Source organism: Arvicola amphibius, chromosome 8, assembly GCF_903992535.2.
Source record: "Arvicola amphibius chromosome 8, mArvAmp1.2, whole genome shotgun sequence".
Lineage (NCBI taxonomy): Eukaryota > Metazoa > Chordata > Mammalia > Rodentia > Cricetidae > Arvicola > Arvicola amphibius.
The window spans coordinates 99,926,392-99,953,900 of record NC_052054.1 but is presented as its reverse complement, the minus strand read 5'-3'; the positions used below and the strand labels follow the sequence as shown (position 1 = coordinate 99,953,900).

Genomic DNA, 27,509 nt, shown 5'->3' with positions numbered 1-27,509 from the left:
AATGGGGTGAGGGGGATTGAGAGACAGGTTAACAGATAGAATGCTTACTGTACAGGCATGAGGACTTGAGATCAATCTCTAGAAAATATATAAAAAGCTGGGCATGGTGGTGAGTACATGAGATTCTACAACTGAGGAAGAAGAGGACCCTCAAGGGCTTGCCAGCCTAGTCTAATCCCAGACTTGTAGGTTCCATATCAGGAAAGGTAGCTGAGTGCAAAGGAACACAAAGGTTGACCATTGACATTACACTCAGGCACCCGGCACACACACATGCACATCCATACAAACAAGTACATACATATACAGCCACCCCTTCCCCCCACCACACAAACACACCAACCAGTTACATCACACACGATGAGAACTGTTTGCTTTGGACAGTATTTGGACAGTATTTTGTTTGCAGTATTCAGCACTAAAACAAGAGCTATCTACCTACCTTTCCCGCCTCATATAACATCCTGTGGTGGACAAGGAGTTTTTCCAATCTGTATCTGCAGCTGTAGTTGCAGCAACACAGAACTGATGGGGTGGACGACTGTGAGAAGTGTAAACAACCCCATATTCACCCAAAAGGGAAGGCTGCTTTCTTCCTCCCTGGGCACTGGGGTGGAAAAGGAACCCAGCTGGGAAACAGGCTGGCAGAGCAGAGAAGGGCAGAGTGCAGGGTCTTGGCGGGAAGGCGGGCGACGACAGCCAGTCAAAAGATGGTGCATTTAAAGGTAGCAGCACTTCTGGTAAACCATAGCAGTGAACACAATCAGAGTGGTAGGTGGGTTGTTTAAAGAGATACAAGACCCACACAAACAAATGGAAGTAGAAGATAACACAGCGGCAAGCACATTCTTACAAGCAATCGGACAGAACATGGACAGGTTCTGGAACAGTGTCTCTTCAGACACAGAATGGCTCAAAAACCACAAGAAACATGGTTCAGCTACAAAATTCTCAGAGGCACAGCAATGGCAAGGCAGAAGAGAGCCCAGACCACTGGTCTCCCATACTCGCACCACTGATGAAGCCAGAGATCCCTTTCTACAGAGGAAGAAACACAGAGCAGAAGGCAGGCTGAGTGGAGGTTGTAGGCTACCTGTTGAGATGTTTGGTCTCTTGCCCATCCCAGAATGAGGTTACAGGGGTTCAATGAGACTGGAAGTATAAGCTATTAGAACTGGCCAGGGCCTTGAAGGGCCCTGTCAGCTTACCAGATATAAAAAGACCACAGAGAGAAAAGGAGGAGACAGAAAATAGGGACAGCATGCAGCCGCATAGCCAGATAAGGACCCCAAGCATAACTCTTCACCCAGTGCAGTCAGCAATAACACATCAGAGTGGACTGGGAGGTCAGCTCTTGAAAAGTAGCTGTACCTCAAATCTCAACCAGTCATCTCCCTCACTGGTTGAGCACAGGGTTGTGGGAAAGGGTTGGCAGGCACAAAGGATATTGCTAAGCATCTTACTCCGTACTGGGTAACCCACCACCCCAGATCCCTCTGCTGGACTACTCCCCTTACACCCTCACCCTTGCTGATTCCATCTACCAAGAACCCATGAGACTCTCTCATCCTAGCTTTTCCACTTGTCTTCCCCATGTGGGCTGCTTGCTTCATCTGCAATTCATCCTGCTAGGGACATCTTCACAAAGCCTCTGGGATGAGCTAGAAGGTAATAAAACCCAGAGAGAAGAGGCAAGCTGTCCAAAATAACAAAAAAGTCAGAATGCAACAGGGACACAGGAAAGTGTCTTGGGTGGGCTCAGGACAGGTCTTTTTCTGCTTCCTTCAACACTGAGGCCAAAGCAGAAGGAAAAAGAGGGAAAAAACAGGACATGAACACACAGTGCCCCTATGAGACCGCCTCGGTAGTGGAAAGCAAAAGCAAAGAACAGAGCAGGGCTACTTTGAACTGGGAGTACAGGGTGGCCTGGGTGGGTTGCCTTTGGGAAGTTCTTTGACAGAGTAAATCTTAAATTCCCAAGAAAAACTCCAATTTGAGTACACATCAGCACCAAGGGAGCGTAAAAAATTATAAGGTCAGCTTCTAGTCCTAATAATTCTTGTTGCAAAGTAGCAAGGCTTGTTTATCTCACTTGTGCTCATGAATGCAGGACAAAAAAAAATGGTCTGGGAATGAGATGTGATTGGCGATGAGGATTGCCAGGGCACTTTTCCTACTCAAGTGAAAGGATGCATGTTTACATGGGGCACATTCTCATGCAATGTTAGAGAAAAGGTAAGAGTAACTCAATTTTCAGGAATACAACACAAGCTGATGACACAAAGCACACTTAATGTTTCCATATTATAAAAATGTATCATGAAAGATATTTCACACCAATTTTTAAAGTCTTTTGTATCCCAAGCCTATTATTTCTGTGAGGCATTTAATACTTGGTTAAAGTGACCAAAATGAGGTTGAAAGCATGAATGCCCTCTATGCTAGTGGCTTCTCGGACACATGTTAACATGTAGGCTCCACGAGATGTTACGCACACCCTGTGGATACTATGCCCTTCCTCTGCCTACTCACAGCACTTCTTCAATATAGGCTTAAAGTCACAATGCAAGCACAGTGATCTTCAACACTGCAAAAATGTGCCATACATGCCAGGAAACAAAAAGGAGCTTAGCTACAGAGGTAAAAGAGGACAGCAAATTTCATGGGGGTAACCCTTGCCGATATACCATCCTGGAGCAGAGAAAGAAAACGAGGATAACAAGCACAGGAAACACTTGGTTCTTTAGCTGGCACATCGTACCTACATCCCACGCCATCTTCAGTACTAGTCAGTGTGACATTAAGAGACGTCATTTATTGAAAAACTACTAAAAAGCTAACACATATATTTGAGCTTAGTGAGAACTCTGCAAAGAAGCATTATCATTCATGTCTGAGGAAGGAAAAACAAAAGCCAGGTACTCAACAATGGAACTCACAAGCCACAGCAGCAGTCTGAATGCAGGTCAGACAGCAGCACTGCAAGCCACGGCCCACCTCACACTAAGCAACAAGCTCTCAAAAAGCACTGTGTGCTTTTCATGGCACAAAAGCTAACACAAAGCTTTCTGGTTTTCTTAGAAACTATGTTTATTTAACATTTTTCTTCATTACCCATAACGGCATGTGAGAAATTCTTATTTCAGTCCACACCGGGCAAGCACTAGGAAACTATCTCCAAACACCCAAACTATGGCAGTTAGACAAAATGAGTTGAGCAAACTGAACTAGAGAGAAAATGAAAGCCAAAACTTCTCAAAAAGTCAAACTTTAAAAGTTGGTCATTTTCATGAACTATTTAGGAGCTCTCCTACCTGTGCTTAATGTTCAATGGTAAAGCCAATGGTGTGACAGAAGGGAAAAAAAGGCAGAGCCCAGATGACAAAAACCTGCTGAAATGCCATCTGAGTTAGCACCAAGCTCAAAACATTCAACTCCTATCACACTTCCACTTCTAAAGTGGCCTGCGCCTCTCTCTCATCACCTCAGGAAAGCAGGGCTTCAAAGCACACACAAGTGTGTTGACTTACCCGTGCTGGACATGTGGTTCACACGGGCAGGATTCAGCAGCTCCACCGGCTGGTCTCTGCCAGAAAGTCCATCTGAGGAGAGGAGACACTGGCTTCAGAACCGGCAAGTTGAGCAGAAAGTTTTCAGCAATGAATGGTATTGGAAAGCTTGTGTGCCCCCTCCTCCAGAGCCACCAGCCCCACCCACTTTCTTTTAGAGGACAGTTTCAATTCCAGCACTGATTATTTTTACTTGTCAGAGAAAATGAAAGGTTCTTTGTAGAATAATCAAAACAGCTCCCAGTTGAGATATGGTGAACTGGGATTCCTGCCTGAGGGCATCTGGTTGAGCTAGCAGGGCTCACTTATATTTAGCCCAGACTGGGCTTATCAGAAGAGGGTGTTTCTGCAGAAACCACAGGCATTAAGATAAAGAGCTCCCCCTCTTGTGAGATAACAATGAAGGGTCTGGACTTAGACACAAACAAAGCAGCTGGGGTACATATGGCAGTCACAGGGAACAGGGTGCTGGGGTACTCCAAGCAGTCTTGGGGAATGTCTTGCCAGCACTAGTGGCCTAACAGAGATTGCACAATCATTTCTTTGAAATCCATTTTTAGATCATATTCAGGAACCAATCTGGCTATTCTGACTTGAGGCATGAATAAGACTGGAACCCACCTACCACTAAAGCCTGGCAAAGAATGGATGTAGACCTACTTGTACCTCTGTGTTCCCCAAACATGAAGGAAAGAAGACCCACAAAACCTCACAGAACCAGACTTTTCCTTTAAAATCCGCTTGTTCTTCAGTGACATGCATGCCATTGCAGACCTGCAGCAGCATTCACCCATGACAGGGCAGTCATGCAGCTCCCAGAGAGAGGGTTTCAAAGCAGAAAACAAACAGATAACATCAAGCTAAGCAAGGGAGCCAGCCTGTGCATCTTCGGAGGAATTACAACTCGAAGACAGAAAGAAGCCTTGGCCCAGGAGACCCAAAGCATGCCCATTCACGGAATAGATGGCAACACGCAAGAGGTCATCTGAATCACACAGGAGACAGAATGGGACTGCTCCTCCGCACCACTCAGAATCAAGGTCTAGCAACTCTAGCGTTTCATCATAGTCAGAAGAAGCCCACTGAGCCTATCTGGGATACTGTAATCTATGCTCCAAGGAAGACTCAGAAGTCACTAACACATTTTAAGGCAACCACTAGTTCCAAACAATCACCCTGCCACTTATAGGCTGAAGGCTTTCTCAAGAGCATGGCCACCTAAGACGGCCTGACTTAAGAATTGTAAAACCAACAGTTTCCTCAAACCTTTATGACTACTCAGAAAGAAACCTCGAGGGGCAGAAAACACTTCATTAGCCTTTTTTTCCTGCAAAGAAGTAAGTGTTCATTGTAGAAAGCAGTAAAATGCCCCAAAAGGGGCATGTATGTATGTATGTATGTATGTATGTATGTGTATGTGTGTATGTATGTATGTATATGCATGCATGCATGCAAGGGTGTATGTATATGTATGTATTAAAACATTTTAAATTCACCATGAAATCCAAAGGCCACCTAGGCTGGTTGCAGGATTCCAACGGCTAAGTCAGGAGCAACCTGCAGGGAAACCACCAGCCTTACTCTGAGGACCCTTTAGGGTTCTTTTTGTTCCTGCTACCAGTGCATCAGCAGAAGGCTTCTACCAGTCTCCTCTATTTCCACCTTATACTTCCATCTGGGAAAATCCCAGGTTTAGTAGCTGACCAGTTAGGAGCACTCCAACCCTGCTACAGTATGCCAGCAGGTATAAGAACTGTTTCTGGAGTGTGGCTTGAGTTGGTGTCTGCCCTGAGCTCTGAAGGCCCAATGACTCTGGATGGCACACAAGTGCCTATTACATTCCCGCAAGAAACTTCACACTTCAAAGTGGCTGGCACAGTTTAAGTTTCACAGACAAAGTTTCTCTGTGTACCTGTATATTTTCATCAATATGTGGTGTGAATGAGTCTTGGCCCACATACAGGATCTCTTAGCTTTTTACTGATATATATCTCTTAGCCTTCAGGATAATGTTTACAGTGCAGACAAAATGCTGTCTCGCCTGCGACAACAATACAATGATAAATAACGTGGATTCTACATATAATTCAGACCTTAAGCTTGACATGTTCCAGCCTGTCCTATACAGCGTATGCTGTACCCTGACACCCACTGACTCTGCTACCAGCTGAGTGAACCTTCTGATTTACTATCTACTTATTACTTACATTGACTCTAATATAGAGACCGGGGCAACTTCAAGTCTAAAACATAAATAATAATAATAATAATAATAATAATAATAATAATAATAATAATAATAATAGCTTATTCTAGAAACAAACAAAAAGCTTATATCTTAAATTTCATTCTGAATACAGGATTAAAACTTGAGTTCTCTTTCCCAAGATGCAAGCCAAACTTTGTCCTGCATATCCACACTGGGGATTGTTACTGCATGGTACTGCAAAGCCTGCATTCAAGTAACTCTTGTTTTACTTAACTGTAGTCACAAAGCACAAGAGCAGTCATGTGAGCAATTCAGGCACACCAAGGAAAAGCTGCAAAGCCCACTTAGTCCACCTCACTATTACCATAAGAAGGTGAGTGGCCATGGGACAGTGTTTTGAAAGGGATCACACACAGAACTTCCGTGAATGCTTTGTTATGTTTGGTCTACTGCATATGTTAGCTGTTACTCTTTTGATTTATGAATTAAACCTTATTACTGGTTACATGTGAACAGAAAAAAAAATAGCACTTACAGGAATCAGTACCCTCTGTGGTTTTGGCATTCACACATCTTGAAATACAACATCATGAATTCGGGGGCAACTGTCTTTGCATTCCATGTTTATTATTAAAGATAAGAATAAACACCTATATGAAGATGTACATGATCCCCAAAGTCCCCACGTACAGAACTGGGGTGGTTCTGAGATTAGTTTTAACTGTCAGTGTGACAATCTATAATCACATGGATAGGCAGTCTTAATGAGGAATTATCTAGATCAGGTGGGTCTGTGGGAGTGTCCATGAGGGGTTGTTTTGATTGCTAATTGATGTAGGAAGACACACCTTGAATGTAAGAAGCACCATTTCACGGATGGGCTCTGAGCTATTTAAGAGTGAAGAAAACCAGCTGCATACAAGCAGCCAGCAAAGATGCACTCATTTCTCTCCACTCTAGACTGTGGATGTGCTCTGGTTTAGCTGTCTGAGTTCCTGCCTTGACTTCCCCTCACTGATTCAAGTGTAAGCCAAATCCTTTCCCCCAAGGATTGCTTCAGTCAGGCCATTTATCACAGCATCAGAAAGGGAACTAGAACAGTGATCATTCATCCTCATCCTGGCTCACAGACCAGGCAACACACTCAACTTTACCAGACAAGAGATTTTATGAGCCAATCTCTAGTCTTCCTGCTCCCACCTTTATAATCTAGATCAGTGGGTAGGGTTGGCAGCTCCAGTCCTGGAATCATACTAGTAATCAGACTCCAAGTCATCTCACTAGCCTAAACTGGATATGAATGAAGAACCCAAGACATTCTACTGCTCAGAAAATCTCAAATTTCAATGGCCCAATGCCAGGATCTGGACCAAAGTCCAAGTCATATTCTGTTTTTCTTTTACTGGGGAGACTGCTGCACTCTAAAAATGGTATCCAAATCCCTAGTCCTGCATCTTCACATCTTTGAGTACCAGCCTCAAGACAACTGGAATCCAATCATGGATTCAGCACTACTGTGATAGGACATGTTGGCCTCCAAGGTAAGAAGCAACTCTGAAAAGAGGATCACTGCAAACACACATCAACTCTAGGAGGCTGAAACTCCCAGAGTCACTTGCAGAGATCTCCTCCTCTGGGTTTCTTCATGAACCTTTCTTCATTCAGCTGTTCACAGTAAGCCAACTGCATCCTGTGCAGGGTGTGTTGCACACGGCATGGTGAAGCACAATGCTTTGTTTCTCGTTCTTTTTGCTTGTTTGTTTGTTTGTTTTTCATGAGAACAGCCAAGAGGTCTGATCTTTTACCATCAGTCAATAGACTATTGTGTTGCAGCTGGCATCTCAATGCTCAGTCAGCTTGCTGGTCTTGTGCCCAGTACCACACCTTCCTGCCCACAATAGTTCTGTACAGTTTGTGATACATTCTTCTCTAGAAGCAGCCAGAGTAATGGTGGCCCCTGCACTATCAAATCCACAGGAATTGGTTTCTGAACTTCCCACTGCTCCCACACAGAAGAGAACCACAGCCTGGCTGTGCCTGTGACCCTATTAAGCCTCTCAGAGTTGCTTTAAAGTATTCAGTGTCAAGCTCTCTAAGTGTTTGATATTTTCACTACAATATTAAAAACATTATTAAAACATTAAAGTTTTAAAACTGTTTAAACATTTTAAATATCTACTTTAGTTCGCTGGTGCACATGAGCGATAAGCATCCTTGGATCTTGTTAAACTCTGACCCTTCCACACATTGCTTCCCTCAAGCTCTCAACATTGAAAGTGGTGGTCCTGTTGCTCCCTTTCCAAACTGTATGTTGCTTTTTCTTACAGTACTGGGCTAGGGCTAACAGCACTAGGAGAGTGGTGAAGGACTCCTGCCCTGTTTAGTCTTCCTGGCAATGTTTTGGCAAGAAGCATAGCACCTGTTGTAGGTTTCTGACTGGTAACTTTTACCATGCTGAGGAAGCTGCCTGGCATTTCTGGTTTGCCAAGACTAATCTTTAATCAGGTATGTTTACTTGATGTATTTAACTTCTCTGCTTCAATCCAGACCACTGAAACTCCTCCCTCCATCTGGAAATATCTCAAGTGCAGACAATGTTGTTTCCCTTGGGAAAAGATCTAGTCAAGTTAGTTGAGGTCAGAGACAGTAAGAAGTTAGAGTGAGGAAATCCCCTCCACTCTGAAGTCACATCTTTCATGCTCTTCTCAGGCTTAGTGTCACAATTCAACCACTTTCACAGTCAAATAAAGCTACTTGGTAGGAGACTGTCTGATACAGGAAAGGCCAAGGTATTTATGATGATGAATGAATAGTATGTTCTTTCTCCTGAAGATGTTTTCAGACATAAGGTTAATAGAGAACCTATGGATAAGTGGCAGCCATAATTCGGTCTGCTGGTATTCAGCCTTTCAGTCCACTGAACTTTCTAAAAACAATCTTTACAACAGTTGTGGGTTCCAAGAATAAAGATGGCCTGATTCTCTGTGTACTCTGTCCCACCTTGTTAGCACCTACTTTAAGATGGTTTATGCCAGCAGTTGCTCACAAAACACAGATTCTATCTCCTCAGGTTCCTTTGTTCTGATGCTCCTGGCAATGTTAAACAGGACTAGTCAGGCCATGTCCTTCCCCAATTCCCATGAGTACACTTGAGAGGAAGACAGCTATTCATATCACATCACATCACATCAAAGGCCCTTACATGGCACAAATATGATGTGTCCAACAAAATATAGGTTGAAACCTGATTTCCAGATAGTTCTGAAGAACTTTGAAAGGTACCTAGACATGGTTCCAGGCCTGGCTCTGCCATGTACACACAATCTTGGGCTCCACACTCCTATTCATCTCCTATTCATCTTCAAAGCAGGGAAATAACAGATCTGTCTCAGAGATCTGGGTGAAGACATTTTCTATTTCTCCTCTTTCCTTCTTGATGGCCTAGCCCAACCCCTAGAGAGTTCAGTTCTTGCTCTACACACACAGAGGAAATGATCCTACTCCTCTCAGACCCACCCTTGTTCCTTTTATTATCTGTTCCAGCCACCGAGTTCTTGTAAAAGGTGAGAGGGCACTGCCACCCAGCCACGGCCTGGCTTACCACACAAGAGACAGAAGGAGGCACCCAATGTCACTTTTCGACAGGAACCATGTGGCTCTGAGAGAAACTGCAACATGCTCTGGGATGTGAATTTGCAAGATACAGAAATGCTGATGTTGAACTAAAATCTGACTTAATGAGAAAGGGAGAATTCCTGAGTTAAGAATATTTGTGTATGTATGTGTCTTATTAAACTAGGTAGCAGGGAGAAACATTTTTTTAAAAATAGTTTAGGGGCAGCATGATGGTTCAGGGGGGTAAAGGTGCCTTGCCCTAAGCCTGACAATCTAAATTCAATCTCTGAGACCCAGACAATGGAAGGAAAAGCTGACTCCCAAAAATTGTCCTCTGATATGTGTACATGTTGTGGTGTACACAAAACACACACAAATGCATGCACATTCAAGGTAAATATATAAAAATAAAGTAAATTTGAAAAAATAGGTTAGCTCATACAGCCTAGTACAAAAAAATAACAAAAATGATATATTGAACAAAGAAGGAACATAAATGGCTTACTGTTGTCTGAATAGAAGTGAATCCCCTTCCCCCCACCTTCTCCTAGGAGTCCTGGCCTGGAGAACAGCAGCCTGTAGCCTCTGCAGTATGAGCACTGCTCACTGCTTCCTTGCCCAGCAGTGGCTTTACTGGATTTGTTTGAATTCAGTGGCCAGCACACTATCCCCTTCGTCCATGGTCAGGTCACTGTCTCCCTTGACCTTACCAATGTGATCATGGGTGGAATCCTATTGGCTCCAAGATAAATCATTCAGTTAACTTATACAAGTCTGCCATGAATGGTTCAGAGACAGAAATGGCCAGCTACCAGATTCCCCAGCAAAACTATATCCTACTACCCTCCTCTGCTGAGCACTCCCAGCCCCCACGTCCCTTTACTCCACAGCCCCTTCCAGGCAAGAGAGGATTGCATACCCAGCTAAAACCAGGCTCAGCTTTCAATAAACTCGGCTCCTCCCTGTGTGAATTTCACTAATAGCCTTGAGTGCCCCAATCCATTAAGTTCTGCTTTTTCTTGCCACACAGGTTATTGAGAAATACCAAAGTTCTATAATAAAGCTCGCATCTGCCCATTAATAGGAATTAAACTTTAATGAGTAAGTGTCGTGAATTCCTCAGGCATGCCCAACATAGTTTATGTGTATTTATTAGAGAAAATGAAAATGGAAGAAAGAATTTCTTTCTCTAAGCACTATTTTTCCTTTGGGGTAATCAGGCAGACATTTAAAATGTCAAGGATAACCTATGAGGTGTTCTTGCTGTTTTCCCCCTAAGAATCACAACTAGCTTCAGCCACAGTGGGGAGAGGAGGAGGGAGGGAAACCAGTCAGGGATGATTTTTTTTCATCCTGTTTTGAATAAGTGACTGAAGAGAAAGGAAAAAAGAGAAAAGAACAGCTATTAAAATGGAACCCCAGTAACAATGGAATTTGTTGGAAATGCTTCCTCAAGAATAGACACTTATGGTTTATGGGCAGCTCTCACCTATGATATGCCTTAACCCCAGTGCAATACAGAGGCAGCTGGCCACTGTGATCCTGGAGCTGAGTAGGAGCTGGGCTTACTGCCCCAAGCCCCGAACTGAGAGGGAGATCAGACTGCACAGCCCAGTGGATCATCAATCCTCAAAATCTGAGGTGTAGTATCTATGAGCTTAAACTGCTTTCACACTGGAGGTTCTAAAACTGTTAAGTGTACATGGGAGTGTGATGGCATCTGGATTTGCCTGACATGCTCAGGACCTAAGTAAGGCAGGGTGTATGAAGTGGGCATTGCAAAGAATTCCAGGGCCTTAAAGAGAGGGAGGCAGGGATCACAGCCCTTTCATTTAAATCCGTTTTTTTCTTGAACAGCCAAGAACAAAGACAGGCCTTCCCTTCTTCAAACTAATGAAACCTGTCTAGCTTCTCTTCTCATTAATGTTACCACGTTCTTCGGTGTATTGCCAGCCCTGTGCTGGCCAATGAGTGCGCACTGCTAGCTCCTGGTCAATCTACAAGCAGGTGGTGAACTTCTAAGGTGTGAAAAGAACACAACACAGGGGCCCAGGACCACCAACACGTATCATGCCCAGCTCCATCAATCCTGCAGAACTACCCTCCAGGTGGGCTTCCTCCTCTGTTGAGCTGGCTGAGACTGGATGATATGAAGTGGTAGTAGGCAGACTGGTCCTTAGCCTGGCTATTCATGGTTCTCCTAGGTTCTATCTTAGCACAGGTAGTACATCTGGCTTGTGTCAAATCACCAGGTAGGCTGACTGTATAGGGCCATGCTATCTCTAGAATATGCTCAGTCCATCAACTAGGACAAAGCACAATAAACAAACAAACAAACAAATAAATAAAAAGGCCTCTGCTCAGATACTCACATACCACACAGAAGCCTAAATCTGCACGCAAAGGAAAGCATGGTCAGGCCTGGGCCACAAAGAACCCAAAGCTGGATAGCACTCAGGAAATTTTCTCTAAGATATAAATGTAGAAAAATTACACACCCGCACAGTCAAGAAGCTCTAGAAACAAGGAACAAACAACATGTCTAAAGAGAAACATGTGCAGAACACAGCACATCCACAGGCAGACTGTCCAGGGGGAGAAGAGGCTTGGCCTCGGGACTTGTCCTGGCACAGAGCCCACGTCCAGGTGTGTCAGAGGCTCAACAATCACCGACTGAACCAGCAGTTGGGTAACAGCAAGGGAGCAAAGGAATATGCAAAAGAAACATCTTAGCCTAAATGGTTCCCACAGCCTGTGTTCATCCTCTCCTGGCCAGATGTCTTGTGGAAAGAGTTACACAGTGGTTCTCTCCGGTTTCTTTCCAGGAACAGGTCTTCCCCAGAGAACAGGATGGCCCATCTATAAGTGAGCTCACAGATCAGGAGACAATCTCGCAGCCAGCTCTGCAAACAGCACTCATCTCCATGCTCAAGAACACATCCATCTGCCCTGTAAGGGGAACCAACTGGGTGCAGTGTTTCAAGGCAGTTTTACTACGAGGAGAGGAGAGGACAGAGATGTATGTGCATGTTTCCCAGAACCTGCATGACAAGTGATGGGTGACAACTACAAAGGAGAGTACAGCAGCACCCACAGACTCTTGATCTCTGTGCAGCAGCTCTCAATACAGGCCCTTCAGTCAGGCAGGGAAAGGGGACAGGGACACAGTTATCTCAAGCAAAAATGCAGTCCCAGCTGATGCCACTGGTGAAGAACTTCCCTACTCCAGACATCAGCTGTCCATCTGTTAGCTGCAGCCTCTCTTTTCTTGCCAACTCCTATTTTCTGAAACAGCACTTTTAAAGAGAGCCTGGTGAGAGGGCGAAGGCTGTGACCTGGGGCCTTCGTGGCCTGCGGGGTTTAGGGTCAGACATGCCCAGCTACATCAATCTTGCAGAACCAGCCTCCAGCTGACCAAGATTGGCTGATATGAGGAGTTCAGTTGACTTACAAAGAGGGAAGCCCATGATCTGAGTTCAGAGATTAGGCTAGCCCCTCCCTAAGGTGCTCCACCCGAAGCAAGACTCCCTGCAAAGAATGAGTCAGCAACCAAAACTACTTTATGGATGAACCTACCTCCAAAACACTTTTTACACTGTTAAACAGCACAAGTTAGTTAAAGTATCTGTGGTTAAGTGACAGGAAGTTAAACAATAGGTGGATGGTAACAAACAATGAGCCACTAATCCACAACAACAAACCCTAACCAGCTATTAGAGGAAGTCAGAGGCAGCTCACCCTGTGGCTGGACAGTACTGAGGGCACCCACCTTGCATTGTGCTTGCCCTGCAGTGCTCTTGGCTTTTGTGCTGAAAACACCTTTCAGAAAGACTGGTCTGCCTTGGATGCCAGAAGGAAAGAGAAGGAGGCTAGCACACAGGGAACGGCAGCAAGTACTCAGGGGGTGGGCTGACCATGGGGTCTCACTGGGTCCATGTGGACTGCATGAGCTCTTTCCCTTCTACTAGAAGGACGACAACTGGGTTCAAAAACTTCCTCTCCTGGAATTCTGTGAAAGACTATGCCCTTCAATTCACTAAAAATGCACTTTCTTTTTCTACGCTGGTCTTACAGGCTCTTTATAGTACCGAGCCTATGTCCTGAAATGGGAGCCACACAGAAGCTCATGCTCTCACCAGTCAGGCACTAAGAGCTTCCTGCACCTGAGCTTAGTCCTTGCCAGGGAAAAGGACAATTACTGCCCTTCTACCAAAATAAATGAGAAGAAAAAGTTTGCGCTGAGGAGGTTGCAGACCAGCTTCCCATGCAGCATTCAGACCACTGGTATGCATATAGGGCACTAAGCACAGGGGCCATGGCATCACTTGGCCATGATTGCACTCACAAAGTGAGTGCTGAGAAGCTGGCAGGATCTGAAGGATACACTCTGGGAAATACCCAGTCCTGGCTCCCCAAACTCCCAACAGCCAAAAGGTCTAGTAACAAGACATTGTGGTATCAGTGCTAGGGACTGAATCATTATTGCTTTAGACAAAAGCATGTGAGCTTGTAGCTTCTAAGCAGGTATTTGAAGAACACGCAAGAAAGAATAACGTAAGGGGCACCAGAAAGTGCCCTCCATGAGGAGTAAGCCACAAGCAGAGGGTTGGACAGGATAGAGTCGGGCAAGAGCTATGCTTGTGTGTTCCAGAGCTATGATGAGGATCATGGGGCTCATTTCAGATGCCTTGAAGGAAGGGACTAAAGAGTAAAGTGGGCATGGGAAAGAGGCTGGGGGAGCTTTTCCAGAACCCCAGGACTGGGGCCAACACCAAGTCACCAAGGAGCTGGAGGGGTATTCTCTGGGGTCCTACTCTGAAAGGCAATCCCTTAGGACTAGCTGGTAGCCTTTATACGGCTTGGTCAGGTCATGCCACCTTTAGAGGTGCAGAAGGCAGAGGCCTGGAGAGGGCACCGAGCATACAGAGAAAAGAACATGAATGACAGTGTCTGCTGATTCTTGGAGACCTGTTCAGCGCTTTGAAGAACAAACACTCTTTCTTGGGTCGTTATGCTTTTCTCAGAAAAACAAAACCACAATGTTTAGGATTTGTTCAATGGCTCAAATTTCACAATCCCTAAAACTCTATGGTGTAGTTTGGTTTTACCTGCTCTGCTGACCATTTGTCAGTTCTAGGTCTACTGCTTCAACCACACACTCTCCAGGTGCCCTGAACAAGTGCAAAACATCTCCCCATCCTGGGCTAGGCTCTGGCCTTCTGAAATAGAGTTTCAAAAGGAAGACACAGTGGCATACTGCAATCTGTTTTCTACACATCCCACCCACGCTTGTGCAAGAATGCGTGTGCAGTGAGATCCACAATGGAGCTGGTTGCTTTATTCTGGTTCTCGTTTGCCTCACTATAGCTTGTGCTCTCTGAGACATGACTAAGTACAGGGTGACTGTCTTGGTGTGTTACTCTTATCTGGAAGGTAAGTCCTTGGCCTGTACTACCTCTTGGACCAGTGTCTCCATAATGGCTATGGCAGCAAGTCAAGCCATGTAATTGAAGAAATAGCTGTTCTGTGTTCCCATAAAGGTTCAGAGGTATCCTCTAAATGAAATGCCTGTTTCAACTTTACAGCTCTGAATATCACTATTAGGAGCAGACCAAGCTAAAGGCTTCCTTAGGGGAAGAGGGGGAGAGATGCAGAGTGGAAAGAGGTTCTTGGGTTCTAATACATAGTCAACTTTTAAAATGTCACAAAACTTTCCTTAATTTTTGTTCTAACAGTGCAGAGCACATTGATTTTATTGTATCTTTTTAAATTTTTCAAAACATAACTGTATTTAAAAGGAAGGACACAGCATAGCATGTAAATGTCACCATGATTGTCAACATGTTAGGCAAAGTGTGTTTAGTTCCCATCCTACCAAACACTACTTAAGGCCATGATCACACAGTGACTTCAGCCTTGCCTCCATCTCCACAAACTTCCATTTGCTTTCTGGACTCTTAATAAATGCTCTCCCACTGTACTGGGTACCTCCTGGCTGTTTAAAGCAAGAATCCCAAAGCACATGACTCACCCCAACAAAGACAGTGTGCCCGACCAAGTCTGCAAACTCTAACAATCAATACCACATTTCCACTATGCACAGTATGGATGGACTCTCACAACTTCTCCATGCTGGGCCTAACTAAGATGACATTATTCCTTTTTACACAACCAAAATTCAGCTTCTAAAAATACAGCGATTTCATTGTATTGTACTCTATTTTAATCGTCTAAAGATAGAGCTAGCACCAGGAGAAGCAATTTGCTATTGTCTATGAACTACTCTAATGTCACTGACAGGATGTCAGGTTCCACATGATAACTGCAAACGGTGGAAGCAAGGTTTTGGCAGTATAGTATAGGCCACCTGGCTTCCAAACCATGACTCAATGGCTACAGTATAGTTTACGTTAGTTTACGGATAAAAATGCTTACCTAGGAGGCCACATGGTCCACCTAGTGGGCCATGCAAGTGACTTTGTAGAGCTAGAAGAGAGGTTCCAGGCAAGGACAGAACTCTCATGGGCTGCCCTAGAGAATTCTCTCAACCAGGCCAGGGAAACAGAAGGGAATAAAGAGAGAGAGAGAGAGAAAAATCTCTGTAGGTTGGGACCCCCCAAACCAGTGTTCATGTTGGAGATGGCCTCCTGGATTATTATTTGGGTAGTTCTGGAACCCTGGGTACAAGAGTTAAAGTAAAACTTGTCCAGAATCTGGGAAATCTGAGAGTCCCAAGAAAACAAGAACAGCTCTCTTCAGAGAGCAATGTCCTATTTTAGATGAGGAGCAATGTCCTATTTTAGATGAGTTCTTCCAATGAAAATTTAAAATTATAAATGATGGTGAGAATAGCTCACAACCTAAAAATTAGTGAAAACAACAAAATAGAAAAATAAAAATATTGTAAGGAAATGAATGAGGCTATAAAACATAATTTTAATTATTAATATTTTATAAAAGTTATTAAATAAGTTAATATTTACACTTATATTATAAATTGTATTTATCTATCTGCAAGATATGCTAGGACAATGGTGGCATAAATCTTGTTGGAGTAACCAACCAATGAATGATTTAACTTGAGGCCCACTCCATGAGATGTAATTCAACACTGCTTGGGTTATCAAGAACCAGAGAATAGATAGGCCAGGGACTATGGATAAAACTAAATACTATTGGTCTTTGAAAAAAAAAGTGTGGTGATAAAATGAATCCTAATGACATTCTGCTATACTTATAGATCAGTGTCTTTCTCAACTATCAGGAAAGAAGGTTCCTTCGGTGGCAGATGGGAACAAACACAGAGACCCACAGTCAGACATTACACTGAAAGAGAGACAGAGAAACAGTGAGACAAAGAGTAGAGAGAAAGAGACAGGCAAGTAGCAGAGATACAAACACACAGAGAGACAGAGAGATGGGAGACAGAGACAAGTTGGAACACTCATCATTAAATGGGAAGTCTCTATTACACACCTCCTCTCAGGGCCTAGGGAACCCCACTGAAAAGGAAGTAGAAAGAGTGTTAGAGCCAGAAGGGACTGAGGACAGCAAGAAAATGAGGCCCTTTAAAACAAGATCCTTTAAAACAGTGGTTTTCAACTTTCCGAATGTTGTAACCCTTTTGTACAGATCCTCATGTTGTGGTAACCCCCAACCATAGAATTATTTCCATTGCTACATCATAACTCTAATTTTGCTGTTATAAATTGTATTGTAAATATCTAATATGCAAGATATCTGATTTGCGACCCCTATGAAAGGATCATTTGACCCCAAAGGGGTCACAACCAACAGGTTGAGAACTATTGCTCCAAATCAATATAATCAAAGCACACATGAGCTCACAGGGACTGAAGCAGCATGCATAGGGCCTGCATGGTTCTGTACCAGGTCCTCTGTAGATACATTATGTCTTTCAGTTTAGTGTTTTTATGGGATTTCTGAGTGTGCACACAAGTGGGTCTCAGATACTTGTGCCTTCTCTTGTGCTCTTTTCTTTCTGCTGGTTTGTCTTGACGAACTTCTATATGATAGTTTTTGTCTTATTACATTTTACTTTGCTATCTTTTATTATTATTCCTTAGAAGCCTATTCTTTTCTAAAAAGATATGGAGAGTGGGTGGATCCAAATAGGAGGTCGGTATAGAAGAAACGGGAGGTGTATAGGGAGGGAAAATCATAATCAGGATATATTATGTGAGATAAGAATCTATTTTCAATAAATATATATTCATATCATATACTTAATAATAAAAGTTAAAGGGAATGGAGGGATGGTTTGGAAATTAAGTGTACTTTTTGCTCTTACAGAGGACTCAGGTTTGGTTTTCAGTACCCACATGTTGGTTCACAATCATCTTTAACTCCATTCTCAGGAGAGCTGATGCCTTTTTCTTACCTCATGGGTAGGTACCAAGAACACACATGGTGTACATACATACATGCAAACAAAACACATAAAATAAAATATACAAATGTAATAAAAACTTTAATAACAAGAGTTAAAGAATAATAATTATAGGGGTCTGTAGAAATGGTTCAGCAGTTAAGAACACTGACTGCTCTTCCAGAGGTCAAACGTTCAATTCCTAACATCCACATGGCAGTTCAAAACTGTCTCTAACTCCAGTTCCAGAGGACCTAGCACCCTCACACTGAAGATTCAGGCAAAACACCGATGTACATTTGACAGACAGACAGGTGTTTTCAAAAACAGTAACAGCTATAATGGAAAAAAAGGAACCTAGAAAGAAAAAGGAGAGAGAGAAGCCAGGTTTTTGTCTTGTTTTTGAGGCAGGTTTTCTCTGTGTAGCCCTGGCTGTAACTAACTTCCTTTGTAGACTAGGGTGGCTCTATTCCCCTAGTGCTGGGATTAAAGGCATGTTCCACATCTGCCCAGTTAGGGATTTTTTAAGGCAGTTTTTAATGAAAGTTTTTAAACAGAATATGAATAAAAGCAATTTTCTAGAATTGATTATTAGATACAGTTAGAGGGAAAAATAGAGAACAAGACTACAGACCTAGACGACTGCACTGTTACAAAAGTAAATAAACAAGGAAAAGGCGTGAGTGATTAGTAAATGAGCGAGACGGGCAATACAGACCTAGTGTGAATTACTGAAGTAAAAATACAAACATAAAACTTAATAATGCAAAATTCTAGCATTCACAAACTTTAGATTTGTAAGTAGTATAAACAAGTACAAACCAGCATCCAGATGCTTTGCAGCAAAATATCTAAACATCAACATGGGAAGATATCTATATAGCACTGAGACAGCATGGCTGGTTAACCATGAAAAACAAAAAAGAAAGTTGGGTTGATGCTTCATCTTTTAGTTACAATCAAGTATAGTATCTAATATTTCCTCTCTCTGAGAACAACATATTAATTGAATTTTTGGAGGTAGGAGACAAAAGAGTAGCTGGACTGAAAACTACTTTCTAATAGCAGTGGAAGAAGAAAAAAAGAATAAAAGATAAAGAAGCACCCTCAAACTGCTAAAAGGTGTAGCTAACTACATTTCTGTACTCAACTAAACTTATATTAAAAAAAAAAACAGGGAGTGGGGGGGAGACACTTTCAGACAAACAAAAATTGTTTACTGGGAGCTTGAGAGATGGCTCAGGAGTTAGAAACACTTGCTATTTGCAGAGTACCCAGGTTCAGTTCCCAGCATTCACATGGTGGCTCAAAAAGCACCCGAACCTCCAGTACCAGGCATCTGATGCCGTCTTCTGGCCGACAGGAATCAAGCGCGCGCGCGCGCGCGCACACACACACACACACACACACACACACACACACACACACACACAGAGGCAGAACATTTATACATATAAAATAAATAAAATCAAAAATATTTGTTTACCACTCAGAAATCATGTGTCAAAATAAGAACTAAAGGATTACTTCACAATGAAGAAAAGTCATATCCATGGTGGAGTGAGATGATCAATGCAATGCTAAGATAAAACATTAGTAAACATGAAAGTAAACACAGCTGTGTAATAAATAACACCAAGTTCACATAATCACCAAGACCACTTTTTACCACGAGTAGCTATTTTTCTCAGACTTGTTTCTATTGTGTGTGTGTGTTAAAATCACTGTTTGAAACACCTTGCTATAGCTTCTTTTATAAATACAAATCCTCCAATACAAAATTTCCTTCTCCATTCTGGCACTAGAAAACCTAAATCAGTACATTTTCAAAGGATGAAGCTGGCTGTGTTTCACTTCTAAGACCTCTTGGTGCCAACTTCTTTATTCTTGAATGAGTCACACAGTGCAGCTGTCCCTAAAACCATAGGGCAGAGACACTGCCCACTGTGGCTGCTGCTTTCCAAGGAGAGTAGGCAAGTGACCACAAAACTCTGCAGAAGCAGTCTAGTGCTACTACAAGTAAGGCACGGCTCATTAACCCTGCTTGGAAACAAAAGCTACTCAGAGCTTGAGCGACAGCAATCACCACTGCACATGGGCTATTCTCAACATAAGCCACTTGACACCACATTTGCATGTCCGAGAACCCTTCTTTGAAATCAGCCACACTTATGCAAAAGCAACCCTTTGTGAAAAATAATCAGCAAAAGATTGCTTAGTTAAAAGTAACCAGCTCTTGGGTAAGACTAAACCACTCTATGCAAATAATTCTGTATTAATGCAAATATTATGTTTGTCTTTTATTTTAATGCAAACAGCATCTGTTTTGCACAGCCACTGCCATTGCTTTGTAGCTTGTGCTGAGACTCAACTGAGTTCCAGCTGCTTGTTAAGAGTGGATAGCAGATTTTCAGAGAGCAGAACACGCCAAACAACCCTTCAAAAGAACAGAAAGAAAACGAATCCCATGGCTTCCCTCTCACTGAGGAAAAGAAAACCAAGAACAGATCCCAGAATCTCTTTTGTGGAAGTTTAGCTCTGTGTGTGTTGGGGGTAGGGGTGTCTTTATTAAAAGTCTGGAAGGAAATTAAGATTCCTTTTCATTAATTCATTTGTAGAAAAATCTATTCAGAAGAACACAGATTAAAAGGGAAAGCTGAATGTGACCAGTGGGTCTCTAGCTCGGCACCATGCTGTCTACCATCAGCCCAGCCAATCAGCCACATTCCCCACCTCTGGCAAGAAGGAACTATCTGAAAATTTCCTTGTCAACACCAACCTCCCAAAGTTACTCCACTAGTACTTTCCTACCTCTGTCTACAGATGAAGAAAGCTCTTATTGTGTGTGTCATGTGTGTGCATGTATGGGAGGGCTGACCTTTATACCCATGATGCTGGGATAATGACTTTCAGAAGCACAGGTGAGTAAGTAGGTGGGTAGGTGGACAAATCAGTCTGTTATATACAGGGAAAGAAATTATATAGAAAAAGAAAGCCATCTAAGGGTCTTCTGACTTCTACTACAGTCAAGTTCCCAAGTCTCTACTCAACCAAGAACACTTTGCAACACCTGGACCTCAAAACACTAAGATATGATAACCACTCCACTCCTAACGAGCACAGAAAAGCACAACACAGTCACATGCACTAGCCCAAGCGTTCCTATGGATGAGGCCAAGGAGAACCACCTGTGTATTGTCAGATGCGCCTCAAAGTACCTATTCTTGCATGCACTCACTGCTAAAACTCAGAAATGATCATCACCTACACCTGGCATGTAGAGAAACAAGAAGAATCATCAGGACCAGAATTAATTAGTACATATAGAAAATCAACAATATAAAAACCTACTGTGTTTCTACATATAGCAACATACAATAAAAGAATTATAGGATATCAAAGAGGGTCTGAAGAGATGGCTCAGCAGTTAAGCATACATATTTTTCTTCCAAAGAACCCACAACCCCATGTAAATCCAGCTCTAGGGGACAAAGGAACAGGCACACCTCACACCACATACAATTAAAAGTAATAAAAGTAAATCTTTTTTAAAACTTCAAATATAATAGCATTAATCTTGAAAACCTGTAAGATCTAATAAAAGATACAAAGCTTTTCTATGCAGAAAGCCAGGAGCCAATGAGATAGAGTGGAAGCCCATGGAAGTACATGTTCCCTCGGCACCATGCTCCTACACACAAATACATAGTAGTATTCTGTGATGAGCAGTTTTGTGGACTATGAAAGTCATCATTAGAATGAGGAGAATGACACTAAGACCTGAAAAAGGCATCGGGTGTCCTGAACCCTCTCCACAAAATGGGAGAACAACACCTTACCAAGTCATGTTATGAGAAGGAAAGATGTCAGAATACAAGATACTTGAGGACCAGGATTTGTTGTGTGTCCAGTAAAGGTTTCAGGGTCTCTTCCTCCAGCACAGGTTCAGAATCCCCTCTGAATGAGGCCTATATGCCTCGTTCTCTTCTTTCCAACAGCCAGGACTGTTGTTAGGATAGGTTTCTCTCAAAAAGCACTCTGGGAAACAGCTTAACAGTCAGGTCTTGTGTCCACAGTGGTCTCCACCTAGAGTGAGCCCTGTCTTCCCTTTCCCAGGAAGGGCATGAGGGCAGGTCCACTGCACTGGGAGAGTGGCTTAGTCCCTTCTGGGATGGAGATTCTCATCTGAACCCAAGAAACATGCAGAGAAGCCCTATCCTGTCAGCAGCCATGACGTAAGTGCAGCCTTCTGGGAGCTGAGACCCAGGCAGGGAAGAGAAGCACCACCCAGGGAGCACTGGACCTGGGCCTGCAGACTCCCTCTCAGCTTTAGGTCAGCATCAAGACTCAGAGGATATAGTCTCTGTCTCTGTCTCTCTCTGTGTCTGTCTCTCTCTCTGTCTCTCTCTCTGTGTGTGTGTGTGTGTTTGTATATGTGTGTTGAGGTCTGAGCATGGGGTGAGAAAGATTAATAACATTTATCAGATCCAAAAAGATAAATAGAAAACAAGTATAGAAAAGGTTGAGCTGAGCTTCAGACCAGCTCCAAAGTCTGTAGAGATTAAATCTACAATGGAGCACTTGGTGGGTCCCACCTGATGTGCCACAGAAAGAGAAAGGGTGTCAGCCCAAAATCACTCTAAGTGGAGCCAGTGTGTGACCACACCTTCATACCCGCCAGGGGTCCAGTGCCTCAGGAGGATGCTGTTTATGTTTCTGTGCAACATCCTGAGAGGACATGATGAAATACTGTTCAACTATTACCCCAAACAGACACCAGCCAGTGTACTGAATGACACATAGGAGTCCAAATGAGGCACCTAGGACACCTCAGGTTCACAAAGGGAATCTTCTGGCAGGAAAACAAAGTCTTTGAAGGTGTCTCCTTCCTGAACAAAAGATGGTATCCTGAAAACAGATAGCAAAACAGAGGGAATGGCCTGGGGTAAGAAGCAGCTGGACATCCCCAGAAAGCTAAATATCCAACTCAGATCACAGACTCTATCCCTCTATTACTCCAACAGGACAGAGCAGCTACCATCACCTTGTGTTAGCTGGTAACACTGCCAGTAGTCTAACCCAGGGCTACAAAGGATTCTGACAAAGTACATATCCAAAGGGGGTTTGGGTCACCTCAACAGCATGGTAGTGCCATAGAAGGAATCCCACTCCAAGGCATGAAGCTGCAACTGAAAGCCATTGGAGTGTGGAGGATATTTCACTGAAACCCCCTGACTTCAGAACTCATAGGAAAATGGCTACCCACTCCATACATGAGCATAGCTCCCTGGAGCTATTCAAAACAGCATCATTTCCAGGAGATGAAATGGATTTTAACAGATTAAAACTCTGGCTCAATGTCAGAGGCCACAATAAGTCATTTTTAGAATGGGAGCTTAGATTCCCCAACAGAAAAAAAGAAACAGGATAGCTTGCTCTCTATGGAACCATAAATGGAGGAAGAGGAGAAAAAAGCTTAAACGTGGGCAGAATTAGGAGAAAACCTAATTAGAAACAAATTAGGGTTTTCTGAAATCACCCTTTTCCTTGCTTGATCAAGTCAGGAATGAGGTAATCCATGACCTGACAGGACTGATCTCCAACATACAGCCCAAGAACTAACGGACGGGGTCGACCCTGCACTCTCAGGCAGCAGTCAGCTACCACCTCAGCCTCACCCTGTGCCCAAGCCTATGTAGAGGTAGAATAGGGCAACAATCAGGTTGGTGGCTGAGCCCCTCAGTCCAAGAGTAAAGATATGTTCTGGGAGCTGCAGAGACCATAAGGGACAAGTAGACCATTAAGGAACCCACCCCAAGGCACTCAGATAAGAGCATAAGGGTCCCAGTGGCTGGTCTCTTCTAGGAATCTAGGTCCCAGCACTTATGAGTATACCTGATTCACCGATGCTCTGGGAAAAACCCCTGACAAGGAGCCCAGCAGAAGCCAAGTCATAGATGAGGCTCTTCCTGCAAGAGGGAGTTGCTTAACCCTCAAACAATGAGAAAGGGGCCACATACTGCCCTAGTCCAGGGATATTACTTGTAGAGACACTGCATTTGTGGATTCCATCCACAGCACTTGTATGCTAAGGTGATCAGAAGCCCTCTAGACACACATTTTGTCTAAGTCCTCAGTTGCCTTGGCTCAGACTCATGATACATCTACAACCAGGGAATGTGCTATGAGCCTCCCTGTTCAGTTGGACAAACACTGCACTTCTTTACTACCTGATGAGTATAGACACAGCCTCCAAGGACACAGTTGCCCCAATGGTCACCCCAGAGAGGGCCCCACCCAAGGCATAGCAGCCTCCCCTTTCCCTTTTTACTCAACTCTCTAGCAGATAATGCCTCCAAGTCTAGAGAGTAGCTGGCACTCATATGCTAAGCACAGCACTGAACTCCTCTGCACCCCTACAGGCCCTATAGCTAGGCTAACAAATGGCTGCTGTTGGAGGAAGGGAAGAAAGACAGGCCTAGAAGTAACCTTGTAAAGAACATATTCTAGAAAGACAAATGGTCAAGGAAGGCCTTGAAGTTGAGGGTGTCAACAACATCTGAAAGTACTCCAGGAGACAAGACACTACTAAGAACGATGGCAGTCCTGACACTGTCCCTGAAAGAGGAAGGACGCTACCTGACTAGCCTAGATCATCCAGTATGTTGCCCAGGCTACCTAGTGCCCACTCTCTGTCCTCTCTGTGCAGAGTGAGAACTTGGTGAGGATTAACCCTCTTACGTCCATCACTGCCTCAGGTTCTGAAAAAAGTTGGGGGGGGGGGGGGGGGGGGGACAACACACTTCATAAACACACTTTGTGATCAGTTAGGACTTTAAGCAGCAGAAGCTTGCCAAAGGGCAGATTCAATGACAGAAAGACAAAAAAGAGTAGGACACTGCCCTAAAAAAGCAGAGAAATGCTCTCTCTCTCTGCCCTTCTTCTGGAGAGGCAGCTTCTGCCTCTCTCTCTCTCTCTCCTCCCTGCCTTCCCCCTCCCCCTTCCCTTCCCACTCCATAACCTACTAAATAAATTCTATACCGCCCCCCTCCAAAAAAAAAAAAAAAAGCAGAGAAACTCACAGGTCCATTCAAAGAGGGAGGCTATCAGCTACTCAGGAGATGGCTCACATCAAAGGCCTCCTAACATTGGGGATCTCCACCTACTGGGTGGACTGACCCTACTATGGATCAATTAATCTCACCAGTCCAACTCACAAATGCATCTGCTGAATGTTAAATTCTGTTTCAGTTTGTAGATTTAAACACAAGTATTTCCAAACATAAGCACATTTACTCTTGAGCATGGCAGATGTGGAAAATGGCTTTTGTGTGGTTGGTTTTCAAATGTCTGTGTTAATGTAGGACTCCTCATGAAGGTCACTGGACAGATATGACAGTTTATCTTGGAAAAGAAAATGTGGCTGTCTGAGACTCTGAGGGAATGCTGCCACCAGCTTCCACAGGTCAAAGAGTTCCATGGTTGGGGAGTCCAAACACACCTGTGTTGTGGAGTATTATTTTAAGAAGTGTAACATTTGTTTATGCTGTGGAATAGTTAATGATGCAATGATGTGTTTCATTCTTTTATGTAGGATTTGGTTAACTCTGTAAAGCTGTGTTGTTTTGCCTGTCTAAAATACCTGACTGGTCTAATAAAGAGCTGAATGGCCAATAGCAAGGTAGGAGAAAGGAAGGCAAGGCTTTTAGGCAAAGAGACTAAATAGCAGGAGAAATCTGAGAAGAGAAGATCAAGGAGCAAGAAAAGAAGAAGTTGACATTAGAGGCCAGCCACTCAGCTACATAGCCAGCAACAGGGAGGGAAGGAAGGAGGGAGGGAGGCAGGCAGGCAGGCAGGCAGGCAGGCAGGCAGGCAGGCAGGCAGGCAGGCAGGCACAGAAAAAGGTAAAAGCCCAGAGGCAAAAGATAGATGAGATAAGAAAAGCTGGCTAGAAATAAGCCAAGCTAAAGCCAGGCAATCATAAGAAAGAGTATGACTTTGTGTGGTTAATACGAGAGCTGGGTGGCTGATACCCGCCCCCAAAGAAACAAAGAACGAACAACAACAAACAAAACAAAAACAACTACACACCTGAGGTAGAACAAAGGCACTGGGACAGATGCTAGGTATACTGCCTCTCCAGTGGGGACTCACAGCACAGTAGGCAGGTCACATGACCCACATTTTCATGAATGATCCTTCTTTGTGGTGAATCTGCCCTGTGGCAGGTCCTTAGGCGTGGCATGAAGGGCATGGGTCAGAGCCACTGTATTCTCCCCATGCTATTACTTATACTACTCCAGCCACCCCCACACTGTCAACAACACAGCATTTGCTTATCTTTTCCTACAAGCTGGAGTCGGCTCTCAGAACTTTCAAGATTTGAAAAGCTTTAGGATGCCTCTCCTCTCCCTACCTACAGCTAGCCAAAGGGACAGGCAGAGGGGTCAAGGATGCTGAAACACCAGCCAGTTATCAGTCAAAGAAAACCCTGCTACCCCAGGTCGCACTGACTCCCTGCTGACAAGTGAGGTTCCTCACAGGGATATGCTGGCCAAAACACTGAAAAAATCCCTGTTTCTAACAACTTTTAGGAATTGCACGTCAAACTCTTCCTTCTAGCAGACACAATGACAGACTGTCCTGTAGGAAATCAGTCTGGGGCAGCAATGGGTGTGATTTAAAAACAATCACTCTATCTGAGACACCAAGGGGTCACTCTAGGAAATATGCTTGTGGAAGACAGGCACACTGTCTGCTGCATTCAGCCCCCGGGGGGGGGGGGGTTTGCACACAGCAGAAAAGTTCACTGGGAATCCACCTGGATGGGGGGCACTTTGGATCCCATTAAGGCCCTGTCAGGTGGCAAAAGGAGGGGAGAGGCAGCCCATGTAGGATGTGTCACTCCCAAGAGCCTACAAGGCAACACAGTAAGCTAAGAGGTCAGGAAAATATTCCCAGACAAGGACCCATGAGGAATTTCCAAAAGAGACAATGTGAGGGTTTTCACATAAGGACAGTGACCCTAAGCCCAGGGAGTCCCTACCATGTAACACAGAGTACCTGGAAAGAAGCTGCAGGAGAAACCCAGTGTAGCACTCTGGGGTCCTAAGTAGTGAAGGAGGCAGTCTGGGAACTAGCAGGAGATATCTGTCCTCTGATATGTACACCCTCCTCTGCAGGTGTGAAGTATGTGGTGGCACTCAGGACACAAGCCACTGCCTCTTGTTCCAGAGGCAAAGGGGTTCCCTGATGAGAGAGAAATTGTTTCACAGGATGGTGAGTCCTGGAGAGAGAAGCCACAATTCTGGTTTGGCCCCTGCAAAAAAGGATCCAAGTCACTGGACCCACATTTAAGGGGCTACAGATGAGCTGCTACAAAAAGTCAGTCTGAAATTCCCGAGACTCAGGGACAGAGAAAGCACCAGTAATCTGGGAAGCCCCTATCATGAGCTCCACAGTCCTGCCCTAGCACCAAGGGAAGCCCCTGGGCTCCAAAAGCTCCTGATTTAGACCTGGCCAAAACTGCTTTAGTCAAGCTGCAGAGGTGAAAACAAGGGCTCTCTTGGCCTCTCCAGTAAGGTCTCATCTCCCATATATGCTCTCAAAGGTCCTTTCTTTGCTGGGCTCAGATGCACTTCATTCTTAGATACCAGAGAGATATAGGGCCCCCTGTTCCACCCATGCTCTGCTGCTTAACCAGAGCTTAAAACATACAAGAGGCAGC

General features: G+C 44.0%; 1 protein-coding gene across 7 annotated transcripts in view; it reads right to left on the bottom strand.

Annotated features, from left to right (window-relative positions):
- Window positions 1-27,509, bottom strand: part of Hdac4 (histone deacetylase 4) — a 262,695-nt gene that overhangs the window by 127,655 nt on the left and 107,531 nt on the right. For all 7 annotated transcript variants that reach the window (XM_038339151.1, XM_038339150.1, XM_038339154.1 and 4 more), the window contains exon 3: window positions 3,531-3,602. In XM_038339151.1, coding sequence (XP_038195079.1) covers window positions 3,531-3,602 — 72 coding nt within the window. The remainder of the gene's footprint in view (window positions 1-3,530; window positions 3,603-27,509) is intronic.